At 42.9% G+C, this 27773-nt stretch overlaps 1 protein-coding gene across 1 annotated transcript in view; it reads left to right on the top strand.

Annotated features, from left to right (window-relative positions):
• Positions 1-10298: 10298 nt before the first annotated feature.
• Positions 10299-27773, top strand: part of LOC109888852 (FERM domain-containing protein 4A-like) — a 136772-nt gene continuing 119297 nt past the window's right edge. The window contains 1 exon segment of the mRNA XM_031822813.1: positions 10299-10717. Within this exon segment, the coding sequence (XP_031678673.1) occupies positions 10625-10717 (93 nt within the window). The 5' untranslated portion in view covers positions 10299-10624.

Below are 27773 nucleotides of genomic sequence, written 5' to 3'. Positions count from 1 at the left end.
CGGTGGGAGACGAGGAGATATGACGAAGCGTATGTAGCGCTTGGCTTCACTGTGACTACGATGGGAGACGAAGAGATATGATGAAGCGTATGTAGCGCTTGGCTTCACTGTGACTACGGTGGGAGATGAGGAAATATGACGAAGCGTATGTAGCGCTTGGCTTCACTGTGACTACGGTGGGAGAGGAGGAGATATGAGGAAGCGTATGTAGCGCTTGCCTTCACTGTGACTACGGTGGGAGACGAGGAGATATGACGAAGCGTATGTAGCGCTTGGCTTCACTGTGACTATGGTGGGAGACGAGGAAATATGACGAAGCGTATGTAGCGCTTGGCTTCACTGTGACTACGTTTGGAGACGAGGAAATATGACGAAGCGTATGTAGTGCTTGGCTTCACTGTGACTACGGTGGGGGACGAGGAAATATGACGAAGCGTATGTAGCACTTGGCTTCACTGTGACTACGGTGGGAGACGAGGAAATATGATGAAGTGTATGTAGCGCTTGGCTTCACTGTGACTACGGTGGGGGACGAGGAAAGACCGGTATGTTTCCTGTGTCTAAAAATGTTGGCAGCGGACAGCATGAAGCCAAATAAATGAACCCATGAAGCCGCTTGAGTTTATTCAGCGAAAACGTGCCGAATATTGACAACAATTGTCCCGCTTTGTGAATGCTACTTCAGTAAACCAGCGAGCACTGTTAGCATCATATAACGTGGCGTACCAAATTGCTCAGTGCAACAAACCCGACTCCATAGCAGAGGAGCTGATACTGCCTGCAGCATTAGACCTGGTCTCTGTCATGCTGGATGACGCAAGGGCTGCAAAAATAAAAGTACTTCCCTGAAAACAGTTCCCAATATGACTGGGTGAGAGATCCTTTCAATGCACCAGCTCCAACTGGTTTCAGCTCTGCAGAGGAGGACCAGTTCATTGATATGACAGCTGACTGCACATTGAGACTGAGGTTCACATCACAGACACTGAGTGAATTCTGGCTGAGTGTAGAGAGGCAGTATCCACTCTTGGGGCAGAGGGCCATGGGCATTCTTCTTCCTTTTGCAACATCTTATCTTTGTGAGACTGGCTTCTCTGCTGTTGCTGCACTGAAGACCAAGTACAGGTCCCAGCTAAACATTGAGCAGGAGCTGAGAGTTGCAGTATCATGCTTCAAACCCCGCTTCGAAAAGCTGTGCTCTACAAAACGTGCTCATTGTAGTCATTAATCCTGACTTCCTCATTTTGATAAAAGAAATCAGCACAAATTGTTTTATTCATTTTTGTTTTATAGGTCAAAGTGTTTCATATATTGTGCTCCTGAGTTAATGTTGCTGATCAATTTGAATTTATTATTATTTATTGATTATATTTTATTTTATTTTTCAGTATCAAATACAATGGATACAATGTTATGCAGAGGTGTACTTTTAACAATTTTATAGACAAATTATACTATTTACAGTCGCGGCGGAGAGTTGGGGGGGGGTGTAACAGAAAATAATTGAGAAGCACTGCCCTAACCTTAACCCTTTAACCTAACTCCATACCCTAACCCTAACCTTAACCCTTTAACCTAACTCCATACCCTAACCCTAACCTTAACCCTAACCAAAACCTTAACTCCTAACCCTAACCATAACCTTAACTCCTAACCCTAACCCTAACCTTAACCTTAACTCCTAACCCTAACCTTAACCTTAACTCCTAACCCTAACCTTAACCTTAACTCCTAACCCTAATCTTAACCTTAACTTCTAACCCTAACCTTAACCCTAACCCTAACCTTAACTCCTAACCCTAACGTTAACCCTAATCTTAACCTTAACCCTAACCTTAAAACTAACCTTATCACAATTTGTAACATATCATACGAAATGGATGATGAACATCCATAAATGAATACATAACGTAACGTAACATACCATACTAACTTGAGCGTTGCAGATTTAGTTTACTATGGTACATCTACCCCTGAGTCCAGGTTTGTATGGTTAGAAGCCAGCATATGTTCATGTCCCTGTCCAGATGTTTGGACTAATCAGTACAGAGAAGAGTGGAGCGATTAAACTAGTAGAAGCCAGGGGTATAGACTGTTCAGCATGCACTGAGTAGGTTTGGGTTAGAGTGATATAAGCCAATATACTGTTGTAGATGGTTGCTATAGCTCAGTTGTTTGGAACATGGTGCTGGAAGTTCTGAAGTTGTACTAAGGTTACCTGTGCTCTTTGTGTATTTGTGTGTGTGTGTGGGTGAGTGAGTGAGTGAGTGAGTGAGTGAGTGAGTGAGTGAGTGAGTGAGTGAGTGAGTGAGTGAGTGAGTGAGTGAGTGAGTGAGTGAAAGAGAGCTAATGCTTCAGTAGCAGTAGATCATAGCAGCCCCTGTGGTCTATTAAGCTCAGAAAGACAATACACTGTGTTCAGTAACCACACAGGACAGATACACACACCTGCATGATGTAAATATGACTTTCCCTTTGTAGCTTTGTTTCCATGATAAGTTGAGTCATTAAGATGCAGTTTCACAAAATTCGAACACTTCTTACAATGCATTGATAGCTGAGCTGTACAACATTGATCTCTGTACAATATTGACGTCAGCACAACATTGATGTGATTACAACACCAACATCAACACAACACTGATGTCAGTACAAGATGTCAGTACAACGTTTACCAATTTGAAGTTTGAGGTCCGCCAAATGTTATATAACTGTATGATATGAATATGAAAGAAATTATGTGTTTGTGTGTAGCGTTTGAGGCTAGAGGTAAGACTGTGATGTCACAGGAGCGGTTGGAGCAGCATTGGGACTATTATTCATGCACTACATGTGAGGTGGAAACTGACAAGCAGGAAGACCACATCCTTCCTCTACACTTCCTCACGGCATCCTAATTAGCAGCCTTATTTCTTTATTTTTCTAATTACTGCAGGAGGCCACAAGGCAGAGGCTTATCTGGCCTCTGCATTTGCATTTTTAAATTAGAAATATTGAAATGGCTCTGAGCGATCTGCATACACACCCACAAAAGACTCACTCACAGTCACATTATGCACTAACACACATGCAAGCAAGAAAGCACACACGCATGTTCACACTTAAACACCATCAGTCGCAAATGCACACACACACACACACACACGCAAGCAAACTCATTCACAAACACAAACATTTGCATACATTTGAGAAGAGGCCTCCCGAACCTCTATAAGCCACGATGCATAGCATGGCCCGTCCCTCTTTTGCATGTACTGGTGATTGTGTGTGTGGAGTGTGTGTAGTGTCTGAGTATGTGTTAGTACTGTTCTCTCTGTAGATATCGTAAGTAGAGAACATTAGAGTAATGTATCAGAGGACGTTAAAGCAATATACTCCTTCACACGCCAGTGGGCTGAGAAGGATGGTATACCTTTGTGTGTGTGTGTATTTGTATGTGTATGTGTGTGTGTGTGTGTGTGTGTGTGTGTGTGTGTGTGTGTGTGTGTGTGTGTGTGTGTGTGTGTGTGTGTGTGTGTGTGTGTGTGTGTGTGTGTGTGTGTGTGTGTGTGCGTGTGCGTGTGCCATTCTCAGCATTATGTTAGAGTGGGTATTGGAGCGTGACTGTATTTATAATTACAGTACTCGATATGAATGATTTAGTAAGGCTAGCAGGCCCACAGGGGTGAGTTACTTTACTAACATAGAGAAACAGGGACAGCTTCAGGTTGACACAATAGATCTGTCCTCTTGTTTTATAGGAACAGACTTCAGCTGTAGCAGAATATCCCTGCAAAGCAGTGTTCCTTTATGGATGAAGCAGCGTACCACTAGGAATGTCGGATTATTATGCAAATACTATAATCTCAGAATCTTAATGCATTTCTATTGTAAATTGGATTTTGTTGCCGTATATATTTGATTTGTGCGCGTCATGTGGTGTCTGTGATAAACTTACTCTCAGACGACAACACTAATACACTATAAAAGGGACTGGCCATTCACATAGCAAAGCACCATAGCAATGTACAGTTGAAGTCGGAAGTTTACATACACCTTAGCCTTCTACAAGCTTCCCACAATAAGTTGGGTGAATTGTGGCCCATTCCTCCTGACAGAGATGGTGTAACTGATTCAGGTTTGTATGCCTCCTTGCTCGCACACGCTTTTTCAGTTCTGACCACACATTTTCTATAGGATTGAGGTCAGGGCTTTGTCATGGCCACTCCAATACCTTGACTTTGTTGTCCTTAAGCCATTTTGCCACAATTTTGGAAGTATGCTTGGGGTCATTGTCCATTTGGAAGACCAAGCTTTAACTTCCTGACTGATGTCTTGAGATGTTGCTTCAATATATCCACATAATTTCCCTCCCTCATGATGCCATCTATTTTGTGAAGTGCACCAGTCCCTCCTGCAGCATAGCACCCCCACAACATGATGCTGCTAACCCCGTAATTCACGGTTGGGATGGTGTTCTTCGGCTTGCAAGCGTCCCCCTTTTTCCTCCAAACATAATGAGGGTCATTATGACCAAGCAGTTCTATTTTTGTTTCATCAGACCAGAGGACATTTCCCCAAAAGTAGGATCTTTGTCCCCATGTGTAGTTGCAAATCGTAGTCTAGCTTTTTTATGGTGGTTTTGGAGCAGTGGCTTCTTCCTTGCTAAGCGGTTTTTCAGGTTATGTCCATATAGGACTCGTTTTACTGTGGATATAGATACCTTTGTACCTGTTTCCTCCAGCATCTTCACAAGGTCCTTTGCTGTAATTCTGTGATTGATTTGCACTTTTTGCACCAAAGTACATTCATCTCTAGGAGACAGAACGCGTCTCCTTCCTGAGCAGTATGACGGCTGTGTGGTCCCATGGTAGGCCTTGAAATACATCAAATTATGTAAATTAGCCTATCAGAAGCTTCTAAAGTCATGACATCATTTTCTGGAATTTTCCAAGCTGTTGAAAGGCACAGTCAACTTAGTGTATGTAAACTTCTGACCAACTGGAATTGTGATACAGTGAATTATAATGAAATAATCTGTCTGTAAACAATTGTTGGAAAAATTGCTTGTGTCATGCACAAAGTAGATGTCCTAACCGACTTGTCAAATCCATAGTTTGTTAACAAGAAATTTGTGGCGTTGTCAAAAACAAGTTTTAATGACTCCAACCTAATTGTATGTAAACTTACGACTTAAACTGTAAATAACAACGTAGCAACAACACCCTCTGGACACCGTATTATCCCCCCAATTGGCATTCTAATATCAAAAGTCTCCATTCATATGTGACCGACCGCCTTGATCCGGTCTTATGAAATTGTGTTTTTTACGTTGGATAAAAGCAGAGACACAGAGCTATAAAATGGTATATCATACATTGCATTTGAGGAATAATTGTAAAGTAATTCTACTTTGAAAGTTAATAAACTTGTAACCTCACCTTTGAGAAAATGGCCTTTGATTTTTTTGGTACCTACTGGGGAACTCGCTCTAGCCCCCACCCAAACTCTGACCATTTTACTCATCCTAGCAGAGCTGGTAAGGCTGTTTTCATGTTATCCAGAGTGTTGGTGACTGTAACTGTGCTGCTGGCAATAATTTAATTGCACTTGTTTGCCAACGATTACTGACACCGGCCATATTCAACGGGTGTTGAGCGTTCGTAAATGTATTAGTTATTCTGAGCTCTGGCACACACAGTGCTCTGAAATCGGAGTAGATGGCCAGACTGAACTTACGAACGCACCTGAAATGGTTACTTGCATAGTGGAGTCTTTTCTTAAGACATGTAGCTAGCTAGCTAAACAATGAACCATAATCCCAACTCATTACGTTACTAGCCTGCATGAATCTGCAGGTGGCTAACCAACCACGTTCAATGTTAGCTAGCTAACATTAGGCTCTAACTAGCCAAGCAAATGGCCCTGAGATACAAATGATAATGTTAGCCAGCTAGCTAACAGTACATTTTAACTTGAAATGAAAAAATTTGAAACGTGTAATATCTGAAAATGTAGCTAGCTAGACTATCTTACCCGTATGCATTATGGATGAACGCGTCTCCTGTCAAATGCCATGGTTGCCCTTAGTTTGAAGATGTAATCTGGAGACAGGAGTTTTCTCCTTTAGCTATCATTCTCAAATTCCACTCATTTCAGAGCTCGGTCCTCCAGAAAGTGGAAAGCAACACTTACATTGAAATAAATAAAGCTGTGTTAGACAGCATTCCCAAGACATACGGACCACCTCCAATAGACAGAAGCATGCCATATGGCAGACCAATCCAAACTCATCTCTCACCATGTCCAGCCCACTCTAAATCTCAGCCAATCATGGCTAGTGGGAAGGTTGTTGGCTTTTTCTGTGGCTAAACCAACTAGGCTTGTAATTTAAACATTTCATTCCTATTTACAGATGGCATACAAGTTTGTTATTAAGGCACATGAAAGTTCACATGTTCAAGAAGGCATTTCTGCCAAAAACGCATTTAGATTTTTTTTAAAAGTTTACGATCAAATGGCTGTCCTGTAAATTAGTGACCCACGAGAGACGTCTAGTTTCCTGAAACGGGTCACATATGATGCTGTGATGACATTATATAAACCTATGACTTGATACGGAGGGAGAATGAAGGGATAGATCACTTCTCTGTCTCTACAATGAGACCATACAGGATCTTGTCTTCTACAAAGGTTGACAGTCACTTTAGGCAGGAGATGTAGCACCAAGATTAAAAATGCATTCAATCTTCCTGTAGTCTAATTGAGTTACCTCCTTCTCCTATCCTATCCTCTCCTCCCCCTCCCACCTGTCATTTCCTTGTCCCTGCCACTTCCTCATCCCTTCTCTCCTCTTCTCCCTTCCTCCCTCACGATGACTGAAACGTATAGAACTCAAATGTATTTGAACTTGAAAATGTGGGCTGGGGTAGGTTGTGGACTAGGGTAGGTTGTGTGTGTGTGTGTCCGGTCTCTTCTCTCTCTCTCTCTTTTCTGTGATAAAAACCAAATAAACATAAAAAAATTACACACACACAAACATACAGGAGGATGACAGAGAGAGCAGAGCAGAGGCCTCCTAGTCCCCTATGGTGAAGTCATTGTGATGACTTAAGCCCTCATCGAGGGATCTGGGTTTCCCTCTTTCTCGTGCGCACATACACAGCTGCATTTGTGACCTACCTGAGAGAGTGTGAAATTAGTGCATTATCAGAAAGCAAAAGACAAGCGAGAGAAAGAGGGAGAACCCAGATCTCTCGATGAGGGCTTAAGTCATCACAATGACTTCACCATAGGGGACTAGGAGGCCTCTGCTCTGCTCTCTCTGTCATCCTCCTGTATGTTTGTGTGTGTGTGTGTGTCATTTTTTTATGTTTATTGTGAATGAACAGATAACACAAACACAGGGAACACCATGAGTTGTACAACAGTCAATAGGAATCATTTCCTAGAATGACAGGCAGGCATAACAACAGAAAATCAATGAGGTATAGTGTTTGAGTGTTCATCTCAGTGTGTGTGTGTGTGTGTGTGTGTGTGTGTGTGTGTGTGTGTGTGTGTGTGTGTGTGTGTGTGTGTGTGTGTGTGTGTGTGTGTGTGTGTGTGTGTGTGTGTGTGTGTGTGTGTGTGTGTGTGTGTGTGTGTGTGTGTGTGTTCGTGTGTGTGTGTGTGTGTGTGTTCGTGTGTTCGTGTGTGTGTGTGTTCGTGTGTGTGTGTGTGTGTGTGTGTGTGTGTGTGTGTGTGTGTGTGTGTGTGTGTGTGTGTGTGTGTGTGTGTGTGTGTGTGTGTGTGTGTGTGTGTGTGTGCCTGCACGCATGTGTTTGTATACGTGTATGTATTTATGTTGCTGAAACTCTGTGCTGGCTAGTATCTGTAACCTTAAACAGAAACAGAAACACAGAAACCTCCTCTTTGTCTAGCAAGAGGATAGAGTCTGGCAAGAGGATAGAATCTGGCTAGAGGGCATTTTCCATAAACACACACACACACCTCAGACAAGGGACCATAGGGATGAATCAGAGCGCTGTAGGCAGAGACTGGCTGGGCTCTCAGTAAATTAAAACTAAACAATGCCAAGACTTTACCATGGGGAACCAGCTCTGCAACTCAGATCACCACTTGAATCATACAACACACACACCCGGTGCATTGTTTGAGGAGAAATCTGGTCTTATTAGTAGTTATTAATGTATTGCTTGTTACGGCATTGTTCTCTCTCTCTCTCTCACTTACTCAGTTCTTTGTGTCTGGAACTGGCTAGGCTGGTTTTGTGGGTCGTTGGGGGAGAGTGTGTGTGTCAGGGGAGAATGTGAAGGGATGGTGGGGGTAACTTTATGTCTTAGACGGTTTGGTTCTGATGAAAATCATGACTGTCTGTGAATTGCTAATATGTGTGTCTCTGCATTTTATGTATGTGTGTGCGTGTGTGCGTGTGTGTGTGTGTGTGTGTGTGTGTGTGTGTGTGTGTGTGTGTGTGTGTGTGTGTGTGTGTGTGTGTGTGTGTGTGTGTGTGTGCGTGTGTGCGTGCGTGCGGGTGCCTGTGCATGCCTTTTTGTGGGTGTGTTATTGTGTGTGTGTTTTTGTGTTTTTGTCCCGTATGTCAGGGTGTTGTGAAGCAGGTCATTGTGCATCTTGCCTGAGGCATAAAATGATTTATTCTCCCCCTGTTAAGATTAGGTGTGAACTTGAGGCCTTTATCATTACTGTGTTCGGACTGAAAGATTCCTTCAAAATGTTTATCACATAATCAGAAAATATTACCCAATTTAGCTTACACAGAGGATGGACTCATTGCAGTCTTTACTAGTTAATTATGGACAACCATGTCATTGTTCCTCCTGATGAACAAGATAAAACAGGATATCTTCCGACATGTCTGACAGTAAAAAGGGATGCGTAGTTCTTTTCATCTTTCCTCCAGTTGGAGTCTCTGAGTCTGAACTCTGTGGCAGCACACTCTAGGGTTATATATAGCCCTCTGATATTTCTCATGTAGGCCACACACACACACACACACACACACACGCACACACACACACACACACACACACACACACACGCACACACATGCATGCGCACGCATGCACACACACACGCACACACACACACTCCTGATGTAGGTATTGAATAAATGATGCTTAGTGGGGGTTACTAGTGAAGACAACTTTCTCCTGTTGGCACCCAGCTTTAACCACAATCTCTGTGTGTGTATGTGTTTCAGACACTTCTAGTACCATGCTTGGTCGGGGGTTTGGGGGAGTGGGACTTTTAGGGGGCTGTTTATTTAATCAAGGTGTGTGTGTGTGTGTGTGTGTGTGTGTGTGTGTGTGTGTGTGTGTGTGTGTGTGTGTGTGTGTGTGTGTGTGTGTGTGGTGTGTGTGTTTGTGTCGAACCCTGGTCTTCTGTATGCCTCAAGACACCTTAACCCACTGAGAAAGGATTAGATCTAGGAGATCTGGGAGCTAACACAAGTCTTCAGGCAAGCTTACTCATCACACAAGCGTAGTCCACCAAACCACCTCCGCTACTCCTGTGTGCACTTGTGCGTATGTGTGTGTGAGCATGCATGTCTCTGTGTGAGTTTATCCACTCAAGTTAATCATCTGCCGATGCAGTATTGACCAACTGATTGAGTGAAGCTGAGCATTGCAGAGTGATTATGAGAATATGAGAATATGTCACTAGAACCAGCTGTAACTCAGCCCAACCCCCCAGGAAACAGATATGATGGTCAGACAAGGACCACGCCACTCCACTGCTTAAGCTTAGCACTGGTTTCCCTCCTCATCAGGACAAATGGTTTTAATGCTAGTGTTCACCACATGGTTTTGTGCCTAAATCCTTCAGAACCTTTTTTTGTGGACCAGTGAATAAGCCAATAGGCATGGTGATGACTGTGTCCCCCCAATCCTGTCCCGAGACATTCTCCTCTCATTGGGATCCTATCCCGCTGTATTGTTATTGGCTTGGTGTGTGTGTGTGTGTTTTGGGGTGTCCCTCTCAGTGCTCCAGTCCAGACAGAAGGAGTGAAAGCTGGATGTGGGATTTAAAGATAATCTCCTCACCAGATTGCAAAACATCACATATTCCTTTTGAGGTGCCCCATGTGACCCACTGTACTGTGTGTGTGTGTGTGTGTCCCCTTCCCCCGCACACACACATTCACTACTCCTTTGTGATCACATGACAAGGGTACATATGCTAATAACAACCGTAGCATTGCATTCATCCAGTGACCTGGTTAAGTCCCTGTCTAGAGTGAGAACGAGAGAGAGAGAGAGAGACTAGAGTGGGAGAGAGGGAAAAGAAACAAAGCATACTCCCTTTCCCTCACACACACACATACTCCCGTTTGCGTTCACATACCGTGTGCTAGAGAGGCAGAGTGGAGCATATGCAGAGGAGAATGGGCAGGTCTCTGAGTCCGAGGGAGAGAGAGGCAGACAGATACACACTCTCCTCTCACCAAGAGTAACAGAAGAGAGAGAGAGTGAGGGAAGGAGGGAAGACAGGACTGGGACAACTCACACACTCTGTCTCACAGACAGACGCTAGCTCACGTGAGCTGCTTCCAGGCTGGACGGGAATAGACGCTCTCCCTCTACACACACAGATACACACAGACATACACACTGAGGGTCGTGCCATGGTGGTCCAGGAGGCTGTAACCCCGGGTAGGACCCGCAGACTCATGCTCAAACTACCCGTGGGAACATTACGACGGAACAGTGGAGAGAGGGTAAGAGACACTGGATTACACCTTCTCTCTCTCTCTGACTGTCTCTCTCTGACTGTCTCTTTTTGTCCCGCTTCCTGTTTGTCTCTTTCAATATCTCACTGCTTCTCTGTCTCCCTCTCTCTGTCTTGTTGTGTTGTTGTGTGTGGTCGGGATTTAATTACAGGGTCTTTGGCTAATCCAGAGACAGTAGCAGATTGAGCTGGGAGGCAAAGCAAGGGTAAAGCTTTTAATCTGAAACTGCACGTTGAGTGGACAATGAATGTCGCTCTGTCCCTCTCTCTCTCTGCCTCTTGTCTGTCCATCCTAATTTTTACCCAGTTTGAAGGTCATTGAGGAGTCTATCTACTGTGTGTTTGTGTGACATTGGCATACTGGCTTAGTTAGTTATCTTAGCATAATGTTGCCGTATTGTAACAGAGCTGTGTATAGCAAGCCTAGCATAGCACGGCTAATCATTACCCTCCTACTTCTATCCTGTCTAGTGACACACAGAGGATGCCTGCTAGGCAGCTGTGACTGTCAATGCCTTTGTCTCATGTTTACTTTCAGTTTGATGCTGTTGTGCTTTTGGTGCTGTTTTGCTCTGGTTCAAGTGGAATGTTTGTCTATTCAGAGTTACTGTCAGACCTCAGGACAAGTTCTGACCTGCTGCGTGATTCACTAACTCCCCAGTGAAGATGTTTACAGCGTGTGTGTGTTTGTGTGTGTGTGTGTGTGTGTGTGTGTTTGAGTGATAATAACAGTTTAAGTCACCCCATTCCAATCATGCTGTGCTAAAGATGTTGAAACAGTGACCGTACCAAGTGAGACAGAGTTACATGCAGTGTGTGTGGATGCGCCCGAATACGCAACAAACCTACAGTGACAGCTCTCGGCATCCAGAGGAGATGCTGTCAGGCTATGGTTCTATGTCAGTGGAGGGCCAACCAGAACCTTTTACTGGGTCCCAAACGACTGGCCCTCTGGTGGCAGAAACATAGTGCTGTTAAGTTCCTAGGCCACATGAAACATTTAGAGACTGCATGTGGGTCATAAATGTTAGGGAACTGCTTACGTAATCCAATAGAGGAGTATTCATATAAAGATAGGAGAAGGGGCTGGTAGTGCTGTGGCCAACCAAAACCGTTCACTGTGGTTTTAATCACAGAAGTCTGATTACATGTGGACAAAGCTGTTCCAGTATTATTCATCTTTATGTGCACTATAGAAAAAAAACAGTTTTCATTAGAAGTGGTTGTTTGTTCTGGTTAGTGGTTGTGTATCCTGTTTAGTGTAATGTGATTTAGGCCTACCTTAGTTTGAGGTTGATTAACATGCCTCCTGGCTGTGAATGTAATTTGTTTTTCCTCTGGGATTTATTCAAAATGACAGGAGCTGTTTGCTGAGCTGTCAGTCTCTATCTGTAGCCTGCAGACACACACACACACACACACACACACACACACACACACACACACACACACACACACACACACACACACACACACACACACACACACACACACACACACACACACACACACACACACATCCACACACACAGTCTTGTACAGCTAACCTTGTGGGGGGGGGCACACAATTCAGTCCCATTCAAAATCCTATTTTCCCTAACCCCTAACCCTAAACGTAACCCTAACCTGTACTTGTACCCTCACACTAACCCAAACCCTACCCTTGACCCTAACCCTAAAACTAACCCTAGCTCTAAACCTAACCATTAATGAAAGTCTTATCCTAACACTAATTATAACTTTAACCCTTAACCCTAAACCCCATAGAAATAGCATTTGACCTAGGGTCAAAACACTAGGGTTAGGTTAGGGTTAGGGTTAGGGTTAGTAGATAGTTGAAATGTTACTAATAGTCTGTAGGTAGTCTGTAGAGCATCTACAGACGGACTATCCAAATAAAGTGTAATGCATAGATCATATGGTGCAGCTAGTACAAAGTACAGTAGAATCCTTATTACTTCAAATGTCACATTCTACCATAAGACACTCAAAAATGCTTTCCTTACAGGGTTAACATTACTAGTTAGTATGGTTAGTTCTGTTAGTACACACAGCCAATATTACAGGCTTCAGTCTTTACCATCTTCTGTCTCTCTGTTGGAATGTGCTTTGTTGTATGGTGCTGTTTGATTGGCTGTCGTGAGGAGGTAAAAATAGAGCCATCTGTCACACAGAACTAGATGATGATTATTGTTATCATGCTTTTCTAGGCTGATTGACTCTTTTGAAGTGCACACACACACACACCGACACACACACAGAATAAGACCTACCCGTATTTATTAAAAGATAGATGCAGATTCACAAAATCACATACGGAGGCGGTCTCACTCTCTCTGATTGTATTCTATTTAAGCCTCTTATTTCTCTACTTACAGCTGTGTGGAGTCACACGCACACACGCAATCTGGGGTTGGGCTTCAGTAATTTTGTTTTTCTTGTGGAGAAGGCAACTGCGTGTCTCCTTTCACCATGTAAGGCAGTGCGTGTGCATGAGGTATTTAAGATATGTGTAAATTAGAAGCTTGGCCAAGCTGATGCCTACACATGTACACTGCTGAAAGACTGTTCTATTGAATGCCACATCAATCAGCTTTCTCATTTCAAAGGCTGAGTATTCCAGCAGGGGTGAACAGGTCCTATCTGTGTTGTTGACTTTACCTCTCCATTACCTGACTGACTGGAGCATCAGCCTGGCTTTGTCTACCTTCATCTTTCTGGCAGCTCCTGATCATCCATCCATAGCTGCATCTCTCTGCTGTACTTCCATGTATCATCCATCCACAGCTGCATCTCTCTGCTGTACTTCCATGTATCATCCATCCACAGCTGCATCTCTCTGCTGTACTTCCATGTATCATCCATCCACAGCTGCATCTCTCTGCTGTACTTCCATGTATCATCCATCCACAGCTGCATCTCTCTGCTGTACTTCCAAGTCCATTGTCTATTGCGTAATGTCACTGAGCGTCAATACAAATGGTATAACTCTCCAGCTCAGTTGGATTACTTTAGGTCTTCTTTGAACCTGAAAGCTTGAAAAGGGGTTTAAAGTGATTGTATATGGAGTATATACCGTGTAGCCCTGAGTGTTTTAGCATTTTAGTTTGAATGGAAGTGAAGTTTGGAGGTCTGTTATTTAAAGCTATTGAACAATGCCAGGGGTATATTGGATGCTCTTATACTAATCTGACTTTCAGCTCTAGGTAGACACCTACATATGTATCTTGTCCTTACATGACATGTCATTTTCTAATGTCCCACTAACAACAACCAGGTTATACAAGATGATGACGGGGATTGAATTTATGAAAAGTATTCAGTAAATTAGTTTCCAAAACATACACTATAACAAAGTTTTTTTTCTCTCTCTCTCTATCTATCGCTCTCTCTCTCACTCTCTTTCTCAAAATCTCTTCCATAATGCAGATATATAGTTCTGTGTCGGAGTATGTTATTGGTGATGGATGATGGTCTGTTTGAGGCGTGGTAAATTAAGTGCCTACAGGGAGAACAAGGCCATGTTTTGTCACGGTCAACAGTTATGACACAGTCTAACACGCCACGCCTCGTTAACCACACAACAATGAGGAGGAGGGGTACTTGTTTTGTCTGTCTCTATAACTGTCCTTTCTCCTCTTTCAAAGAATCTTATCCTTAATTAAACGTTTCTCACAGGTTTTCTTTTCCTCCCTTTCCTACTTTATGTCTTTATTCGTTATTTATCTTGATTAATCTTGTCTGTCACACATGTATTTCTTACTTTCTCCTTCTCTGTCATTCTTAATCGCAAGTCTTCCAACCCCCTCACTTGAATACGTTTATTTCAAGTTGAATTCACGTTTGTTGACAGCTCAATCAAGTATCAACCAAAAATTGCTGATATGATGTCTCCCAGGTACTGATTCTGAGAGGATTACTTCCTACATTGTTTTCCTACTAGCATGATAAACTGCTCAGTTAATGAGAGAGAGAGAGAGAGAGAGAGAGAGAGAGAGAGAGAGAGAGAGAGAGAGAGAGAGAGAGAGAGAAACTCATGTGTGCTACCTATTTCTCCCCAATAGAATCCCCATACTTTAACGATGACAGCTTCTCCATCCTAGAGGGGGAGATCAACAATTTCCAGGCTCAGGTCCATGTACTAGTCTGTGGCGACCTAAATGCCAGATCTGGTCAAGAACCTGACACACTCAGCACACAGGGGGGCAAACACCTACCTGGAGGTGACAGTATTCCCTCCCCCATATGCCCCCCTAGACACAACTAGGTCAACATAACCATAAAAAAAACAGATCACAACTCCTGCAGCTCTGTCGGACGCTGGGTATGTACATAGTCAATGGTAGGCTCCGAGGGGACTCCTATTGTAGGTACACCTATAGCTTATCTCTTGGCAGTAGTACTGTAGGCTACTTTATCAATGACCTCCACCCAGAGTCTCTTAGAGTTCACAGTCAGTCCACTGACACCTTTTTTATTTTATTTTTATTTCACCTTTATTTAACCAGGTAGGCTAGTTGAGAACAAGTTCTCATTTACAACTGCGACCTGGCCAAGATAAAGCATAGCAGTGTGAACAGACAACAACACAGAGTTACACATGGAGTAAACAATAAACAAGTCAATAACACAGTAGAGAAAAAAATAGTCTATATACATTGTGTGCAAAAGGCATGAGGAGGTAGGCAACAAATAGGCCATAGGAGTGAATAATTACAATTTAGCAGATTAACACTGGAATGATAAATTATCAGATGGTCATGTGCAGGTAGAGATACTGGTGTGCAAAAGAGCAGAAAAGTAAATCAAATAAAAACAGTATGGGAATGAGGTAGGTAAATTGGGTGGGCAATATACCGATGGACTATGTACAGCTGCAGCGATCGGTTAGCTGCTCAGATAGCAGATGTTTAAAATTGACAACACGAAGAGCTATCTATCCAAAATGTAGATGTATGAATAAACCACTTCTCCTATCTTTTTGGCTCTATAACAAAGAACAAACAACAAAGAACATATACATGAACGAAAACAAATCTATTAAAGACTACGGAACCCACTGGATTCTCCAATTACATTGAATGAACAACTGGACAAAATACAAACCCTCCAACCCAAAAAGGCCTGTGGGGTTGATGGTATCCTAAATGAAATAATAAAATGTACAGACCACAAATTACAATTGGCTTTACTTAATCTCTTTAACATCATCCTTAGCTTTTGCATCTTCCGCAATATTTGGAACTAAGGACTGATCACCCCAATCCACAAAAGTGGAGACAAATCTGACCCCAATAACTCCCAGGGGATATGCATCAACAGCAACCTCTGGAAAGTCCTTTGCATTATCATTAACAGCAGACTCTTACATTTCCTCAGCAAAAACAATGTACTGAGCAAATGTCAAATTGGCTTTTTACCAAATTACTGTACGACAGACCACGTATTCACCCTGCACACCCTAATTGACAAACAAACAAACAAAGGCAAAGTTTTCTCATGCTTTGTTGATTTCAAAAAAGCTTTTTGACTCAATTTGGCATGAGGGTCTGCTACACAAATTGATGGAGAGTGTGTTGGGTGAAAAACATATGACATTATAAAATCCATGTACACAACAACAAGTTTGTGGTTAGAATTGGAAAAAAAATAAAAAAAATCTTTCCACAGGTCCAGGGAGTGAGACATGGATGCAGCTTAGGCCCCACCCTCTTCAACATATATATCAATGAATTGGCGAGGGCACTAGAACAGTCTGCACCCGGCCTCACCCTACTAGAATTTGAAGTAAAATGTCTACTATTTGCTGATGATCTGGTGCTTCTGTCTGCCTACAGCATCACCTAGATCTTATGCACAGATTCTGTCTGACCTGGGACCTGACAGTAAATCTCAGTAAGACAAAAATAATGATGTACCAAAAAAGGTCCAGTTGCCAGGACCACGTATACAAATTCCTTCTAGACACCGTTGTCCTAGAGCACACAAAAAAACTATACATACCTCGGCCTAAACATCAGTGCCACAGGTAATTTCCACAAAGCTGTGAACCATCTGAAAGACAAGGCAAGAAGGGCCTTCTATGCAATCAAAAGGAGCATAAAATTCGACATACCAATTAGGATCTGGCAAAAATAATACTTGAATCAGTTGTAGAACTCATTGCCCTTTATGGTTGAGGTCAACCAAGAATTCACAAAATGGCACAAACACCAAATTGAGACTCTTCATGCAAAATTCTGCAAAAATATCCCCTGAGTACAACGTAAAACACCAAATGATGCATGCAGAGCAGAAATAGGCCGATACCCGCTAATTATCAAAATCCAGAAAAGATACATTAAGTTCTACAACCACCTAAAAGGAAGCGATTCCCAAACCTTCCATAACAAAGCCTTCACCTACATGGAGATGAACCTGGAGAAGATTCCGCTAAGTAAGCTTGTCCTGGGGCTCTGTTCACAAACACAAGCAGACCCCACAGAGTCATAGGACAGCAACACAATTAGACCTAACCAAATCATGAGAAAACAAAAAGACAATTACTTTACACATTGGAAAGAATTTACAAAAAAAGTGAGCAAACTATTATGCTATTTGGCCCTAAACAGAGAATACACAGTAGCATAATACTTGGACACTGTGACTGACCCAAAATTAAGGAAATCTTTGACTATGTACAGACTCAGTGACCATAGCCTTGCTATTGAGAAAAGCCATTAAAGGCAGACCTGGCTCTCAAGAGAAGACAGGCTTTTTGCACACTGCCCACAAAATGAGGTGGACACTGAGCTGTGCTTCCTAACCTCCTGCTAAATGCATAACCATATTAGAGACACATATTTCCCTCAGATTACACAGACCTACATAGAATTCAAAAACAAATCTAATTTTGATAAACTCCCATATCTATTGGGTGAAATACCACAGTGTTGCATCACAGCAGCAAGATGTGTGACCTGTTGCCACCAGAAAAGGGCATCCAGTGAAGAACAAACACCATGTAAATACAACCTCTATTTATTAAGTCTATTTATTTTCCATTGAACTTTTTGCACATCATTACAACACTGTATATTAACATAATATGACGTTTGAAATGTCTTTATTATTTTGGAACTTTTGTGAGCGTAATGTTTACTGTAAAAAAAATATAGTTTATTTCACTTTTGTTTCCTATCACTTGCTTTGGCAATGTAAAAATGTGTTTCCCATGCCAATAAAGCCCCTTATATTGAAATGGAAATTAAATTGAGAGAGAGAGAGAGAGAGAGAGTCAATCTCCTACAGAGGGGAAAAACAGCAGAATGTTTAGCTGGTTAGCGTTGCTCTCCTAGGAGACGCCTCAGTGTCAGGCGGGTTCTCACAGGTCCGCACAGCAGGAGAGGGGATAATTGCTTCTGACTCACACACTCGCATACACTCGCATACCCACACAAACACACATTCACTCACACACACACACACACGCGCGCGTGCGCACAGTATAGTGAACAATTATGTAATTGTCAAAGGTAACCAACCTAAAAGGGTTCTTTGGCAGTCCCCATAGGAGAACCATTTTTAAAAAACTTTTTGGTTCCAGGTAGATCCCAGCGCATTCTGAAAGTATTCAGACCCCTTGACTTTTTTCAGTTTGTTACTTTACAGCCTTATTCTAAAATGGAGTAAATCATTTTCCCCCCTCATCAATCTACACACAATACCGTATAATGACATAGTAAAAACTGTTTATTTTTATTTTTGCAAATGTATAATAAAAATAAAATGAAACATTTGAAGCCCCTTTGGCAGCAATTACAGCATCAAGTATTCTTGGGTATGACACTGCAAGCTTGGTACACCTGCATTTGGGGAGTTTCTCCCATTCTTCTCTGCAGAGGTTCTCAAGCTCTGTCAGGTTGGATGGGGAGCGTCACTGCACAGCTATTTTCAGGTCTCTCCAGAGAGGTTCGATCAGGTTCAAGTCTGGGCTCTGGCTGGGCCACTCAAGAACATTGAGAGACATGTCACGAAGTCACTCTTGCGTTGTCTTGGCTGTGTGCTTAGGGCCTTTGTCCTGTTGGAAGATGAACCTTCACCCCAGTCTGAGGTCCTGAGTGCTCTGGATCGCTCTTTCCCTCAATCCTGACTAGTCTCACAGTTCCTGCGGCTGAAAAACATCCCCACAGCATGATGCTGCCACCAACATGCTTCACCATAGAGATGGTGCCAGGTTTGCTCCAGACATGGCTCTTAGCCTTCAGGCCAAAGTGTTCGATCTTGGTTTCATCAAACCAGAGAATCTTGTTTCTCATGGTATGACAGTCCTTTAGGTGCCTTTTGGCAAACTCCAAGCGGGTTGTCATGTGCCTTTTACTTAGGAGTGGTTTCCATCTGGCCACTCGATCATAAAGGCCTGATTGGTAGAGTGCTGCAGAGATGGGTGTCCTTCTGGAAGGTTCTTCCATCTCCACAGAGGAACAATGGAGCTCTGTCAGAGTTACCATTGGGTTCTTTGTCACCTCCCTGATCAATGGCCTTCTCCCCCGATTGCTCTGTTTGTCTGTGTGGCCAGCTCTAGGAAGAGTCTTGGTGGTGCCAAACTTCTTCCATTGAAGAATAATGGAAACAACTGTGTTCTTGGGGACCTTCAATGCTGCATACATTTTTTGGGTACAAGCCATGAGGTCGAAGGAATTGTCAGTAGAGCTCAGAGACAGGCTTGTGTTTCTGAGCTCTACAGACAATTCCTTCGACCTCATATGGCTTGTTTTTTGCTCTGACATGATTTGTCAACTGTGGGACCTTATAGAGACAGGTGTGTCTTTACAAATCCATGTCCAATCAATTGCATTTACCACAGGTGGACTCCAATCAAGTTGTAAAAACATCTCATGGATGATCAATGGAAACAGGATGCAACTGAGCTCAATTTTGAGTCTCACAGGAAATGGTCTGAATATAAATGTTAATAAGGTACAGTGGGGCAAAAAAGTATTTAGTCAGCCACCAATTGTGCAAGTTCTCCCACTTAAATAGATGAGAGAGGCCTGTAATTTTCATCATAGGTACACTTCAACTATGACAGACAAAATAAGGGGGAAAAATCCAGAAAATCACATTGTAGGATTTTTAATGTATTTATTTGCAAATTATGGTGGAAAATAAGTATTTGGTCACCTACAAACAAGCACGATTTCTGGCTCTCACAGACCTGTAACTTCTTCTTTTCTTCTCATTTTGTCTGTCATAGTTGAAGTGTACCTATGATGAAAATTACAGGCCTCTCTCATCTTTTTAAGTGGGAGAACTTGCACAATTGGTGGCTGACTAAATACATTTTTGCCCCACTGCATTCCTAAAAACCTGTTTTCGCTTTGTCATCATGGGTTATTGTGTGTATATGGATGAGGATTTTATATTTATTTAGTACATTTTAGAATAAGACTGTACCATAACAAAATATGGAAAAAGTCAAGGGCTCTGAATACTTTCCAAATGCAGTGTATGTAGAACCCTTGCCACAGAGTTCTACGTGGAACCCAAAAGGGTTCTACCTGGAACTGCTTTGAAACCATTTTTCTAAGAATGTAGTGTTTGTACAATAATGCTAATCAATGCTCATTACCTTTAACCCTCATGTCGTTTCCAATCACTGCCTTAAATCGTTCTGCCTCATCCAATCAGAGAGAAGGTCAGTAGTGGACAGGGGCATCATGAGGCTGTGGGCGGTTCTGTGATCCATCTTTATTAGGCCTCTTAATGTAATCTCCATTGATATATATTTAATTGTTTTTCGATCTTGAGAAAATACTCACTATCCCTTATGTCTCCCTCCATTCGTGCCTGGTCATGTATACCTCTAACCCATGTGCCATCCATCCCCCATTCACGAGACACATGTCTTTCTGTATGTTCAAAACAACCACAAAAGCAAGCTGCTGATGGATCCTAAAACTTTTCTGTCACACTGACCCTGAAAGGTAGCTGCAGTAGTGTAGTTTTACACTTCTGTCTACCCTGGTTCTATTTTCCTCCATAGATTCCCAGGGGGTGCTTTCCTCCATAGATTCCTCCATAGATTCTCTGGCCCTGAGGGTTCTGGCTTTGAAATGAGAGAGGGACGGGGACGTTAGGTGGGGTTGTGATTGGAAAGAGAGTGTGAAAGGTTTGCAGCTGAGTTTGGATTCTTAAGCCCTTCTCTCCCACTCTTATGGATGAAAGGGTACCCCTCCTCTCCCCTTAGAGCGCTTTGTAAGGAGAGAATGTTTTTGACACCACCCTACCTCTCTCCCCCTTTTCCCCTCCACTCCTCCTTCCCTCTTCTGTTTTTCACTTGTTGATCAGAGTAACAGTTGTTGTTATGCCCGGTCCCAAACTGACCTCTAGACCCTACCCCTAGACAACTCTCATAGATCTGAAAACACCGGGTGGATTATGCTGTGTATTTGTACATCAGTGGAGGCTGCTGATGTATCAAATGATGCTATTCCATTTACTCCATTCCAGCCATTATTATGAGCCATCCTCCACTCACCAGCCTCCACTGTTGTACATGACTCATATTCCCAGATAACCTGCCTGCAGAGTTACATAGTAAAATGAACACAGACAAAAACACAGAAAATAATTCATCAAAGGTGGTCCAGCAGATCCATCCACTGTTTCTTCTCCACTGTCTTCTTCTCCCTACATCCCAGTCCTGCTCTGTGATCCCTCCTGGCCTCCATCTGGCCTTGCCTGACTGAGGCTGGCCCTGGGTCTGTTGTTAATTAGAGCTCATGATCTATTCTCAGACATAACTACATAGAACCATGACACACACACACACACACACACACACACACACACACACACACACACACACACACACACACACACACACACACACACACACAAACAGTGTTGTCTATCTTCCATTGCTCTACAACAGGATATGAGACCTCTAAATATCTCCAGATATAGAAGGTCTCTCTGAGAGGGAGAGAACAAGACTCAATGAGCTCTTCACTGTGAAGCTGGGACAAACGGACTCACACATCAAGGGCCTATTCATAGACAGAGAGACAGAGAGAAAATAGGGAGCAAGAGGAGGGAGAGAGGACAGGGGGAGTGAGCGAGGGAGAGAAGGGGGGGGAATAAAAGCAGAGCTCTCTGCTCCTACTGAGTTGAGGTTACCCCTGTCCCCTGTCTCAGGATGTTTCTCTATGAGAATGATCTGGAACAGTGATGCTTCAGTGAGAGCATGTGTGCCTGTGTGTGTGCTCACGTGTGCGTGTTTGCGTGTGTGTGTGTTCCTGGGTACCAGGTAGGGTTGCAAAGAGAGGGTACATTACTGTAAACTTTCTAAGTTGACCAGTAAACTGCCTGTATTCTGGAATTTTTCTGGTAACCTTTTTAGATAATTCAGAACATCAAAGGTGTCTGTAATTATCTCTGGCCCTCTGTGTGGCCTTATCACATGTAAAATATATATATGAAATAATACAAACTGAAAGTATAGACTGACAAAGCTGTAAAACATTATACTAAATGTAAACCATCATCTTTGTGAATACCATTGTTGTTTAATATGAGGGTTTTTTTGTACACTTTTATTTCATGTGCTATGTCAATATTCATTTGTTGTCAATGTTTTTGCGTCAAATTGGTTGAGAGTTGTATATATGCTTTTTTCTCTTGAAACATATGGTCTATCTATTACAAAATCATGGACAATATGGACACAGATATAACAAAAATGAATATTATACAGTATATTAATACAAAAATAAAAATGTTATTCAATGTTATTCAAGTATATGTTACCAAAATTACCATAGATTGCCATAGATTTTCTGTTAATTACCAAAATCACCCAAGACTCTGGTAACTTTGGTAAATTAGCGGTAGCTTTGCAACTATAGTACCAGGCCTTGCCAACTTTGTGAATAACCTTCAGTATCAATCTGCCTGTCCATTCCATCTGGTCCATACAGGGTCTGGCAAAGTTGAATATCCCAAACCTCCTAGCCTCTCTGTTCTATCGCTATGGTTTCGAAAGTATTTTCTGTTGCAATGGTAACGGTCATCTGGCACTCTGCTGAGGACTATTCCATGACCTTACCCAGGATTCCACAGGACACTGTACACACACAACATCCTGGGAACACACACACAACACATATTTACACCCGTCCTAAAGTACAGTTAGTGAGACCTGACCTTCTGTAGACCGGCTGTGGAAAAAGTGGAACACTTACACATCTGGAATGTCAAACATTCCAGAGCCCATGTCCAATGTTCCCTCAACATTGTTTGGGCAATGAGCAAATTTCAGGTCTGCTGAGCGCAAACTTGAAAGAAAAATGATCTTGCATAGTTTGTTTTGTTTCGGTATGTTGCATTGAAAGTGGCTAATATTGCATTGATTTCATCACAATTGCCAGAGTAAAGGGAAATGTTGATTGTGTTAACAGGGAAAACTCTAGAAAGTTGAGTGAAGTTCAATTCCGTGCTTCTCTCCGTAGGCTGATAGTTCTTCTGCGCTCTGCGTGGCGGCAGTCACTCGGGACTACTGCTGGCTGGTGCAGTGTGCAGCTTAGAGGGAACATTGGCCATGTCTACACTTAACACTTACATGCGACTTCTGCTTTCAGAACACAAAGATCACATTGAAAATACACATTGTGTGCGGACCGTCATTAGCAATCTAGCGTGTGAAGAACATGTTTGCTGGCTTCATAAATGATAGCCAGCTATCTAATATTGTGTGTGTGTGTGTGTGTGTGTCCCCAAAGAAAAAGTGAATTCCATGATCAGAAGTCCATGATCAGAATACAAAAACTGCATTATCTGTCAAGTCTAGACACGGACGGAGAAAAGTAGATTTCGCAAGACCATCTGACACAGGGCTGGTTCCCTGCCGCACAGAGCACAGAAGGTCTATCAAATTGATGACCCCTGAAAATCACCGTTTAGGATGTTTGGGGTTTTTAGGTTAACACCCCACCATCTGTGGTATGTGAGAGAGAGAGCTAAAGAAAGGCATAAACACACTAGCATGCTCTCTATCTAAGCTCAGATGAGTGCAGTGCTCTTACAGTAGGGAGAATTGTGAAACAAAAATCCTGCTTTTACCAGTATTCAGAGTTGATGTATGTTGTGATAGTAATTTCTTTCAACTTCTATTGACCTTCATTATCAAATGAATGGTATTAGTGTCATACAGCAGATATTCAGCTCCACATACACACATGCACGATACACATACACCAGAGGAGGCTGCTGAGGGGAGGACGGCTCATAATAATGTCCGGAAAGGACCAAATGGAATGGTATAAACATGTGTTCGATGTATTTGATAACATTCCATCAATTACGCTCCAACCAGTACCACGAGCCCGTCCTCCCCAATTAAGTTGCCACCAACCTCATTTGACATACACACACGGCTGCTGCATTCTTATAAAACCACAACTCAGCAGTAAGCATTGACCCTCGTTTCGTTATCATCAGCCCCACCCCCACACTATGAATCAGTCCAGTCCACTCAATAGGCCCCTTCAGTTTGGTGGTATTGAACTCATTCACTCTACTGTATTGATCAAGGCCAACTGCTGGATTGCTGAGGAAGAGGGAATACATCCAATCTATCTATTGTATTTGAATGGGCCTGTAGGGGAAAGGCATGTTTGGAATTTAGAAGTTGTTTGAAACCACAAATAACCAGACACAAAGCATCATGGGAGATACCCATGAGGAGATTGTCAAGGTACAGTGGCTTGCAAAAGTATTCAAGTTTTCATATTTTGTTGCATTACAACCTGTAATTTAAATAGATTTTTATTTGGATTTCATGTGATGGACATACACAACATAATCCAAATTGGTAAAGTGAAATGAAAAAAAATACTTGTTTAAAAAAAATAAAAAGAACGGAAAGGTGGTGGTGCATATGTTTTCACCCGCTTTGCTATGAAGTCCCTAAATAAGATCTGGTGCAACCAATTACCTTAAGAAGTCACATAAATAGTTAGAATGCACACAGGTGGACTTTATTTAAGTCCACCTGTTAAGTCCACCTGTTCCGAAAGGCCCCAGAGTCTGCAACACCACTAAGCAAGGGGCACCACCTAGCAAGTGGCACCATGAAGACCAAGGAGCTCTCCAAACAGGTCAGGGACAAAGTTGTGGAGAAGTACAGATCAGGGTTGGGTTATAAAAAATATCAGAATCTTTGAACATCCCACTGAGCACCATTACATCCATTATATGCCCACCAAAACTCAGGGACCAGGCGAGGAGGGCATTAATAAGAGGCAACAAAGACACCAAAGATATCCCTGAAGGAGCTGCAAAACTCCACAGCGGAGATTGGAGAATCTGTCCATAGGACCACTTTAAACCATACACTCCACAGAGCTGGGCTTTGTGGAAGAGGGGCCAGAAAAAAGCCATTGCTTAAAGAAAAAAATAAGCAAACATATTTGGTGTTCGCCAAAAGGCATGTGGGAGACTCCCCAAACATATGGAAGAAGGTACTCTGGTCAGAATTGAAGGAATGATGGATGGCGCTAAATACAGGGAAATTCTTGAGGGAATCCTGTGTCAGTCTTCCAGAGATTTGAGACTGGGACGGAGGTTCACCTTCCTGAAGGACAATGACCCTAAGCATACTGCTAAAACATTTAAATGTCTTGGAATGGCCTAGTCAAATCCAAGACCTCTATCCAATAGAGAATCTGTGGTATGACTTAAAGATTGCTGTACACCAGCAGAACCCATCCAACTTGAAGGAGCTGGAGCAGTTTTGCCTTGAAGAATGGGAAGAAATCCCAGTGGCTAGATGTGCCAAGCTTATAGAGACAAACCCAAAGAGACTTATAGCTGTAATTACTGCATAAGGTGGCTCTACAAAGTATTGACTTTGGGGGGATGGATAGTTATGCACGCTCAAGTTTTCATTTTTTTTGTTGTTATTTATTGGGGGGGTTTTCCCAATAAAAAAATATTTTGCATCTTCAAAGTGGTAGGCATGTAGTGTAAATCAAATGATACAAAAAATATATATTTTAATTCCAGGATGTAAGGCAACAAATGAGGAAAAATGCCAAGGGGGGTGAATACTTTCTTGAGCCACTGTATGATATGTGTTAGATGTAACACATGTTGGTGTTTTAGATGGAAAATACATGTTTATGTTGCTGTTATCATGAAAGGTAGATTGCTAGGTATAGATAAGGTTAAGTCTCAGGGGAGGGCGCATGGTGTTCTTTCATTCTCAGAGGTCACATCAGGCCACACGATGTCCTTGGGATTCTGGTTCCTGGTTAAAAAATTGAGAATCTGGCCTGACTCCCAGAGCTGAGAGAAAACACTCCCATCCTCCATCTGGAGATGGGACGTCAGCGAATCTGCTGGCTGCTGTGTGTGTGTGTGTGTGTGTGTGTGTGTGTGCGTGCAATGGAGTTGGGTAAGATGAGAAGCGAACTGACCGGTGGCTGAGTGGAGGTGTGGAGAATGTAAGCACATCCCTCTATCCTCCACAGAGAGAACAGTCACATTTCCCTGTCCCTGTCACTCATCTACTGGGTCTCCCTTTCCTTCCTTCTCTCAGTCTGTTTGTCAGCCTGGAGCCTGGAATGCTCTGGAACTGAGTGTCACTTTAAAAACAACTAACAGACCAAAAAGAAAAAGGGAGAGAGCAAGAAAGGGAGAGAGCGAGAAAGGGAGAGAGCGAGAAAGGGAGAGAGCGAGAAAGGGAGAGAGCGAGCAAGGAACAGGCAGTGGGAATGTTTGTGTTTGTCGCAACCAGACTTTGGCTCTCAGGGTTTCTTCAGTTACAGGACAGGAGAGAGGAGAGAGGGATAGAGCCATTGGGGATTTCTCTAGCTGCGTGGGATATTGACACAGGATTGCGGTGACCTCTCTTTTTACGGAGTGATCAGAATGTTGGATCCTTAGAGAGAAGAGCGAGGAAACAAGGCATTTTAGTCTGACCTGTGGATACCTACCTGTCATCTGGTGTACCTGTTTTCTTGTAGATAGCTACTTGTGTGTTTCAATGATGGAAGCAGTACTGCTGGGTCTGGAGGATGTGCTGTTCACACGTCAGGGTCTGCTATGGACCTTCACCTCCTCAGCTCTCAGACATCTCCGCGCACTACACCTCACACACGCACACAGGTGTGTCCCCAGGCCACTGTACCAGGTAGGATAGACCTCACACACACACACACACACACACACACACACACACACACACACACACACACACACACACACACACACACACACACACACACACACACACACACACACAGACACTCCACTGTATGTGAGAGGAAGTGTTCAAATAAGCTTCAGACTATAGGTAGGTCAGTGTGCCGTAACCTGATGCTGTCACTAATGAAGGGGTTAGGACAGCGGGGGCTCTAGGCAGAGTAGAGGAATAAAGGGGCTAACAGCTGGTGTGTAAGTAACTAGGTGCATGCTCAAGGCGACGGGGCTATACAGTAGGTTTAATATGAAGTATGAGACAAAATCAGGTGTTGTGGACAAGCTTCTGGTGTGATGGGGATAATGGGTTGTTTTTGTAGAGTGATCTAGGTGCTCCAATCCACTCATATAGTAGTAACATGGACTGGAATACAGCCACTGTCATACCTTCACATCACGTAACCAATGGCTCATATTTGCGGATGTTGTGTATTTCAGAGTGTGTGTTTGTGTATGGAGTGTGTGTGGTGTGTTAGTAGGCCATTGACTCCTCTATAGAAAATGAGTGTTCTGGCCCAGTTCTACCTAATGCAGAGACAAAAGCCTCTTTAGTAGTTGTTGTTTCTCTTTCAGGACACACACACACCGATTTTTATAAACTCCAAATACTCAGTATTCACAATGTCAGCAGGAAGAAGCAAGTGTTTTTGGTTACCGTTGGGTTGCTAGGGCTGTTTTTAAAGGCCCTGTAACTGAGGGCTGAGTGTTCTTGGGAGTGTGAAAGTCGGTGTTTCTTCATACACACACACATTTTCATGGGTATGAAAGATGGTGTTTGGTCACAGACTGGGGAACTCTATGTT

The sequence above is a fragment of the Oncorhynchus kisutch genome, linkage group LG4, assembly GCF_002021735.2.
Source record: "Oncorhynchus kisutch isolate 150728-3 linkage group LG4, Okis_V2, whole genome shotgun sequence".
In the NCBI taxonomy this organism is placed as follows: Eukaryota; Metazoa; Chordata; class Actinopteri; order Salmoniformes; family Salmonidae; genus Oncorhynchus; species Oncorhynchus kisutch.
This window is presented reverse-complemented; position numbering and strand designations above follow the sequence as displayed.